This window comes from Lotus japonicus, chromosome 5 (genome assembly GCF_012489685.1).
Source record: "Lotus japonicus ecotype B-129 chromosome 5, LjGifu_v1.2".
Taxonomy (NCBI): domain Eukaryota; kingdom Viridiplantae; phylum Streptophyta; class Magnoliopsida; order Fabales; family Fabaceae; genus Lotus; species Lotus japonicus.
In genome coordinates, this window is record NC_080045.1 from 12,682,642 (window position 1) to 12,690,593 (window position 7,952).

Genomic DNA, 7,952 nt, shown 5'->3' on the forward strand with positions numbered 1-7,952 from the left:
TCACGAAAAACTCCTCCCCTTCTTCGTCAACCCATTATGAAACAAAAATAATAAAAAATCAAATAGAACTAAAAACCCAGAACCTTCTATCATCCTCTCTTCTTCTTCATCATCCATCTTCTTCTTCATCATAACAACTCTCAAACTCTCACACAAAATTATTTAAATCCATAAATCAATAAAAATCTTCAAACTCTCTCCTTAAAATCTCCCAGATCTGACCCTCACCACCATAAGATTGAAACCTGGATCTGCCATATCTACTACCTCCAGGTCTGCAAATTTTCTATTTACTTTTGCAAATTTTCCGGCACGCGTGTGTGTCTGTTATGGACCCAAAATCAGAATCTGAGATTGCAGAGATGGCTGAGAAAAAAGAGAAGAGAGAAATTACAAGTGCTTCAATGATGATAATTGAATGGCAAACAGGAAAAAAAAAAGAGAGAAGAAAGAAAGAAAATTCTCCTTCCAAGGGTTTTCACTTAAACAAAGAATTCCCGTTGTAAAACCAAGCTAGTGCTCAGTTCTCCAACTACAGCACTTCAGAATAAATCCTCTTCTACCTCTTTCTACTTTTTAAACTAATCACAGACATAATCAATTCTCTTACTACTCTTAATCGACTAACTAGTTGTGCAGCTACTTTTTCTCAATTTCTTTCATTCTTGTGTCCTGGGTCCCATCACCATTTGTGCTTAGGCTTTAAGGCAAGTATAAAGATTAAAGAGAAACTTTCTTTGATTATGGGTCTTTTTGAGGAAAAAGCATATTTTTGTCTGTTGAGAGAAACAGAGAAATCAATATAACATATGATGTATCCGTGTTTCAATTACACACTGGAGAATAAAATTACCTTTCTCATGAGATACACCCCTTATATATATATATGTTATGGTGTTGAAGGTCAGATCTGGGAAATTTTAAGGAGAGAGCTTGAGGATTTTTATTGATTTATGGATTTAAATAATTTTGTGTGAGAGTTTGAGAGTTGTTATGATGAAGAAGAAGATGGATGATGAAGAAGAAGAGAGGATGATAGAAGGTTCTGGGTTTTTAATTCTATTTGATTTTTTATTATTTTTGTTTCATAATGAGTTGATGAAGAAGGGGAGGAGTTTTTGGTGAAGATGATGGAAGAAGGGGATGAAGATGATGAAAGAAAGAAGAAAGAGACTAAAGTGAAAGAAACTTAGAAAGATAATGTTGACTTTTATTAATTGGATTAACGTCCGTTAGAGGTTTTAACGTCAAGGACTAATATGACAAATTTTTGCCACATTTGGGGACCGCGAGCCTAATAAAATTCTTCCAGGGACAATTTTGAAGTCGGTGGGAACATTTAGGGACCAATGTGACCATTTACCCATTATTATTTGTTATGCCACCATGCAAAGACAAAAAAAAAAATGAAAAGAAAAAGCCTGAAACAGAGAAACGAGGATAAGAATTGAAATTGTCAAAAACAAGACAAGAGGGCTCATAATTGTTGAACACCTACCAGCCGTGTTTTCTTCACTGTTCTCTTCAAAGATATTCCTTCTCAATTCTTCACACGCTCTCTGAAACCTCCATATATATAAAGCACCCAAGTCCTATATCCAAGGTATATAGCTTGACTTACACCTTTCATTATCCATGAAGATTCCCTTTATCAATTGTTTCTCTGCATCATCCATTGAACAAACCAACAATGGTACTATATATGCACAATTCCACATTATATAAATAAAACTAGTTTTATCTTCTTCCTTTCATTCTCGTCGTGTACTAATTTGGTTTTCATTCATCATGTTTTGATCTGTGTTAATAGATATTCAAGAGGAAGAAAATAATGATGGAAGCTTTCGTTTATTCACTTACAATCAATTGAAATCTGCTACTGCTAATTTTAGTGACAAGGTTGGAGAAGGTGGATTTGGCTCTGTCTACAAGGTAATTTGACTCCATTATGTTGTTTTGTAACAAAGCTTGCAATGGCAATGCAAATTAAGTTAGTGGTTATGATTGATGGAAGACTAATTTTGGGTTAATTTGGCTTAGTGCAGGGGAGGCTTAGTGACGGCTCTTTTGTGGCGTTGAAAGTGCTTTCCATTGAGCTAGGATCCATGCGAGGAGAGAAGCAATTTGTGGCAGAATTGGCTACAATGTCAAATATCAAGCACCAAAATCTAGCCACCCTTCGAGGGTATTGTGTAGAAGGAGCACACCGATGCTTGGTCTATGATTACATGGAGAACAACACCCTTCACCACGCTTTCTTAGGTAATTTCATGATTTCCATGCTTCTGAATTTCTAAATAATCATAGCTTTTTTTAGTGGTAAATTATTTATTTTGAAAAAATTAGAGTGAATGTTCAATTTCGTGGATGAGAGTGTAAGCGTCGGACAAGTTATTCCTTAAAAGAAGGAAATACATTTTATAATCCCTCATTATGTCAAATGTCAGTCAAGTTAGTCTCTACAGTGAGATAAATTGTCGGTTAACCCAACCGACATTTGACACAATTAGTAACCGCAAAATATTTATTTTTTCTAAGCACTAATTTGTCTAACACTTACACTTTCAAGACAATATAATCCAACCCACTATTTTTTGAACTTGTTTGCAATTAGGTTCAGAGGAGAGAAGGATGAGATTCAACTGGGAAGCAAGGAAGGAAATATCCATAGGTGTGGCTAGGGGGCTTGCTTTTCTCCATGAGGAGGTGAAGCCTCATATTGTTCATAGAGACATCAAAGCCAGAAATATTCTTCTTGATAGGAATTTCACACCAAAAGTTTCAGACTTTGGTTTGGCAAAGTTACTTAGAGATGAAGCATCTTACATCAGTACTCGAGTTGCAGGGACATTGTAAGTGAGAACATTAAGAGAAAACTACCTTATTTGTGCATCATTATTTTCTGCCCGACATCCAGATATTTATAGTTTGTGGCGATTTTTAACCTATTCTTTAATTTGTGGTAGTCGAAACCACCACAAATTGGAAGTGTTTGGATATCTCACACTAGTACACAAATAATTTTTTAGGAAAAGAATATCATGACTAAATAAGTTGAAGAGTTAAATTACTAAATACAAGACACTATACAACCATTTATTTAAAATCCATTAATTTATCATGTTATAGTTAAATTTGAATTTAAAATTTTTTAAAATGAATAAATGTGATTGAATGCATGTGTAAATTTTTTAATAGTAGCATATGAATTAAAGGTGAATTAAATTGCTAATTCGAATTCTTTTTATTCTTTGACTAATAATAGAGCAATTATTGTTATTTGAAAACAGGGGTTATCTAGCTCCAGAGTATGCCAGTTCAGGACAGTTGACAAGAAAATCAGATGTATATAGCTTTGGGGTATTACTTTTGCAAATTGTCAGCGGCCAAGTTGTTGTAGATGCCTATCAAGACAATGAAAGTTTCATTGTAGAGAAGGTATGAAAATTGAAGTCAAACACTCATTTTAAGATTTTAACTTGTAGCTAACAAATTCAGCCCCACTTTGTGGAAAATAATTGACATTGTGATGTATGAACATATTTTATAAGAGTAAAACCAAATTGTGTTCACATTATTCTGTTATTTTATGATTTGGTCAAATTTAAGCAATGTGCACGTGTCTGAACATGTTTTTGCAGGTGTGGGCAGCTTATGAAGACAACAATCTATTAAAACAAGTGGATCCTGTGCTTAATGTGAACGTTCAAGTGGAAGAGGCTGTAAAATTCCTTAAAGTGGGGTTGCTTTGTGTGCAAGAAAATGCCAAGCTTAGGCCAAGAATGTCAGAGGTTGTTGAGAAGTTGACCAGCAACGTTGATATTATAAAAGATGTTTGCATCACAAAACCAGGGCTTGTTGCTGATCTGAGGAACATTAGAATAAGGGAACAAGTGACATTGAGCTCGCCACAGGAATCAAGTGATGCTGGAGAAAGGTCCATTTGGAGTACGGCTAGTCTTGCTCGTTAATTAGATTGAGCATTAAGGGTGTATTTGTATTTTTGTTGGCATAGATTTCAAGTCGATTTGAATGTGTTTTTGACCAATTCATTACTCTTGTGTCAAACAAGTGAGTGTAATTTTGGTTAATTTGAATATAAATGCAAACACACATAAATGTTTAGGAATAGGATCATGACTAATTGGTTTTGTACGACATTGCTTGATAAATTTTGTTGAAATGTTTATAATCCTTATTTGTTCTTTGGTTGTTCCATGCATTGAAATGTAGGTTGGTTTATTTTATTTCAGGGAAGTTCAAGTGGAGGACACTCTAATTTTCAAACTCCTTACGACAAGTAATTTCGATTGTGGTTATGTCAATGAGAGAATTTTGATTTTTGGGTTGTAATAATGGAGAATTTTATAGTAATATTAAGAAATTTTTACATAGGGAATTTATACCTTTTTTCAGTGTCATATATTCTCTGACCCATTAGGTGGAAGTAGCTTTTGAATGCATTCAATTCAGACTTAAAAAAGTCATGGTCTGAAACGTCTGGAAGTGTTGTGACGTAAGGTCAGTCATCTTCTGACCCTAGCAGACCCTTAATGTATAAATTAGGAATTCGTTCCGCAAATGCAAGGCCGGAGAGTAAGGCGTTAGAAAGAGGAGAGATTCGTCATTCTCGTCGATCTGTGGAATAGTTGTCAACCCTCGTATACGAGTGATCATTGGAATACGAAACATCCTATGGCTAACTGTAGGGATTTCCATCCCTTCATTCCAAGGTGGACCCAATTGTGCTAACTCTTGGGTATGCCTTTGGAAGCCTGTGTTATTCAGTTGGACATGAAAAATGTTGCGCTAGGTTGGACAAATTGGTTTGTCGAATTGGCATTGGTTGTGCATAGATATTGTTGTCTGGAAGGGGTATCACCGGCCTCTAGCACCTTTGTGAGTTCGTCACATAGGTTTTTGCGACACGTGTAGTGTCGTCCTCTATGGGTAGCTGATTTTGTGATGGCGGAAGTGGCCGATTCATCTCCACCAACACGTGATCTCTATTTTGGTTGACTCATTCTTTGTCAATTGTAATAGGTACCCCTTCCCAAGAGGGAGTACAATTCCTTTGTTGCATTCTCACATTTTCCATAGCAGAGATGGGTGATAATATAGTTCCTCGATTCCCGCACATGGTGCCAATGTTCGGGTAAATGAAAACCAAATTTGAGTAGAAGACATAGGGAAGGTGGTAGAGCTGCTTCGTTGGAGCACTCCTCCATGGAGGGGTCTCCTTCTTCTCATATCTAGTGATCAGGTGGGCATCAGAGGTGGATACCTACAAGGCACTCCAACACTTTTTAAAAGAAAAAAACAAGCTCAATATTTTAATAGCTGAAAGAAGAGTCTACAACGAGAGCATGATAATGAAGAGGATTAACCCACCAAGCATGAAAAGGAAAATTAAAAGCATTGTGTTCTTCCCGGAATCATGATTTCTTCTCTCTTAGCGCTTGGAGTCGGTACTCTGTCATGACTAAGTTGAGAGTGTGGTGGTGCTGGCCTCAAGTGCAGGGTGAGTACCTGTAGAAGACACTCCGACGCTCGAGTTAGTGAATAAGCAAAGAGAGAATCCATGAGTCTTATAAGAACTCATGAAATGCTAAGAATGAATAACGCGTTATGTAAATGAACGATAGAACCTCTATTTATAGGCTCAGTGTCCGCGTTTGAAGTCTCTGCGAGTGTGATGGAAGTTCTTAAGAGGAGCTTCCAGGCGTATGGTTTGTTTAGTGCCTTCATGCTTCAAGTGGTTCATCTCGGCCTTTTGTGAAGCAGCTCGATCACTTTGCCAATTAAACCAGGATGGCCTGTTCATGGACCCGGTCGTGCAATACGACCTTATGGTATTTGTTGAAGAGCAAACTCTTGCGTTTCAGATGCAACGTCGTCGAGCCTTATGGCATAAGATCCAATCGGAGGCAAGTTCATGAGCCACACTGTTTATATAAAAGAAAACTCGTAAAGCACATTGATTCAATACTTTTTTGGTCCGGTTTTTCTTCTTATATTACAATGTGCACTCGTGCCTTGTTGACGATTAAGATTGTATTCTCCTTGTTGTGGTATTTTTCAGACTTGCTACTTGGTTTTAGGGGAAACCGAGTAGCAAGTGACATGAATTCAAGATTTTCAACTAAAGAAAAAAAATCTATATCATCTATATTAATTGTATGTTTCTCAGTAATTAGGCTTGCATACTTTATAGAGTTTTGGTTGCATACTTTATAGAGTTTTGGTACATACACACTTTACTTTCTCTTTCGTCTCATTTTCATTCATTTCATCATCTACTATATTACTTATTTATCTTTCATCTCTTTATATTTCACCTAAGTGTAAGGGCATACAATTTTTTCCTACTTTATGACTGGAAGGATGGTCCAAGCATTTTGAGTGAGGAAAACTCCAACCACTTAAATGACAAAAACATCTATCTCGAGTCCTTCATGTTGATTTAACACTATTGTGTGACCAGATTGGATAAGGACATTTTGGATACCAATAATGTTCCATTGGCATTGAAAACACACATACACTCACCGAGAGAGACGGAAGGAGAAAATCAAGAAAGAAAATATATTATAGATGGTGTGATGAGAAAATAAAGAGGGGTAGAAAGAGAATATTAATGGAAATGAGATGAAAAAAAAAAGTGAATTATGAATGAACTAAAACTCTTTTAAATCATTTATGTTTATTTTGTTTTACTTCATGGTAATATTAATGAAAATGAGATGAAAAAAAAAAGTGAATTGTGAATGAACTAAAACTCTTTTGAATCATTTATGTTTATTTTGATTTACTTCTTGGTAATGTTTGTCTCACTTTAAAAAAAATTAATACCTATAGCTTACCAAAAAAAGTTGAGTATTGAATATTTTTTATGTGTATTAGATCAACCAATTAAATTTATTGAGATATGATTAAAACAATTTTTACAATATGAGGCTATTTTTAGTTTTTTATTTGATACCAACAAAATTAAAGCGTTAGATGATGATGATGATGAATTGAAAAAATATTGTATTAATCTTGAAGAGTTTTTAATGTTTAATGAAATATTTTGACATTGATGGTTTTGATTTATTTTCAGAATTGAAATTACTAAGTCTTAATACTCCGATAGAAGTATTAACTTGTATTAAAACTTTAGATTTCCAAATGTATATATTGCCTATAGAAACTTATTGACAATCAATTGCAATTGTTGAAAGAAGTTTTTCAAAATTAAAATTGTTTAAATCATATCTAAGGCCAACAATGTTACAAGATACTGATAGATTGAGTGTGTGTTTGGATCAGCATTATCAGAATTGGATTTAGCCAGAATTGGATCTGGTCATAATTGGATCTGATAAACGTGAGTTTGAGTGACGTGATTTATGTTTGGATACATTTATCAAGAATTGATTCTCATAACAGAATTTCATTTGGATAACTTTGGTTAGAATTGATTTTGATTATGTAATGACCAAAATGGGTATGAATATTTTAATCATTATACAAGACTTGCGTCATTTTTTAACTTTATATTAATATGAATTAATTTATTATTTAATTTCACTAAATTAATTAATTATATATATTAATGGTATTTAAATTGATTTCATTATTCACAAAAAATGATGTTATTAAGTTAATAATAATATATCAATGTATGCTATTAAAAAGTTTATTAATTTAGTTTCATTGAATTAATTACAATATATGAATGATATTTAAATAAACATAATACAACAATTAAACATATATTAATTTATTTTTTAATCTTATACTAATTAACTACATGGTGAATAGAAAACAGAATATAAAATACATAACATGAGTTACAAGTAAACTCTCAAGTTCTAATTTCTATTTTCCAATTGGTTTAATATCCTATGCAACCACCGTACAAATTGAGTGGTAAAAAAAGAGTACACGAGATGCTCAAAGTATCACCA

At 34.1% G+C, this 7,952-nt stretch overlaps 1 protein-coding gene across 2 annotated transcripts; it reads left to right on the plus strand.

Annotated features, from left to right (window-relative positions):
• Positions 1–1,484: 1,484 nt before the first annotated feature.
• LOC130721186 (putative serine/threonine-protein kinase) lies at positions 1,485–4,207 on the plus strand. Of its 2 annotated transcripts, none has more exons than XM_057571931.1 (6): positions 1,485–1,693; positions 1,811–1,932; positions 2,046–2,262; positions 2,621–2,852; positions 3,291–3,438; positions 3,642–4,207. In XM_057571931.1, the coding sequence occupies exons 1-6, from the start codon at positions 1,636–1,638 to the stop codon at positions 3,969–3,971; spliced, it is 1,107 nt and encodes a 368-aa protein (XP_057427914.1). In that variant the 5' UTR covers positions 1,485–1,635; the 3' UTR covers positions 3,972–4,207. The 2 variants fall into 2 exon arrangements, with proteins under 2 accessions (XP_057427914.1, XP_057427913.1); XM_057571930.1 differs by having other exon boundaries at positions 1,488–1,693; positions 2,615–2,852.
• Positions 4,208–7,952: the final 3,745 nt, after the last annotated feature.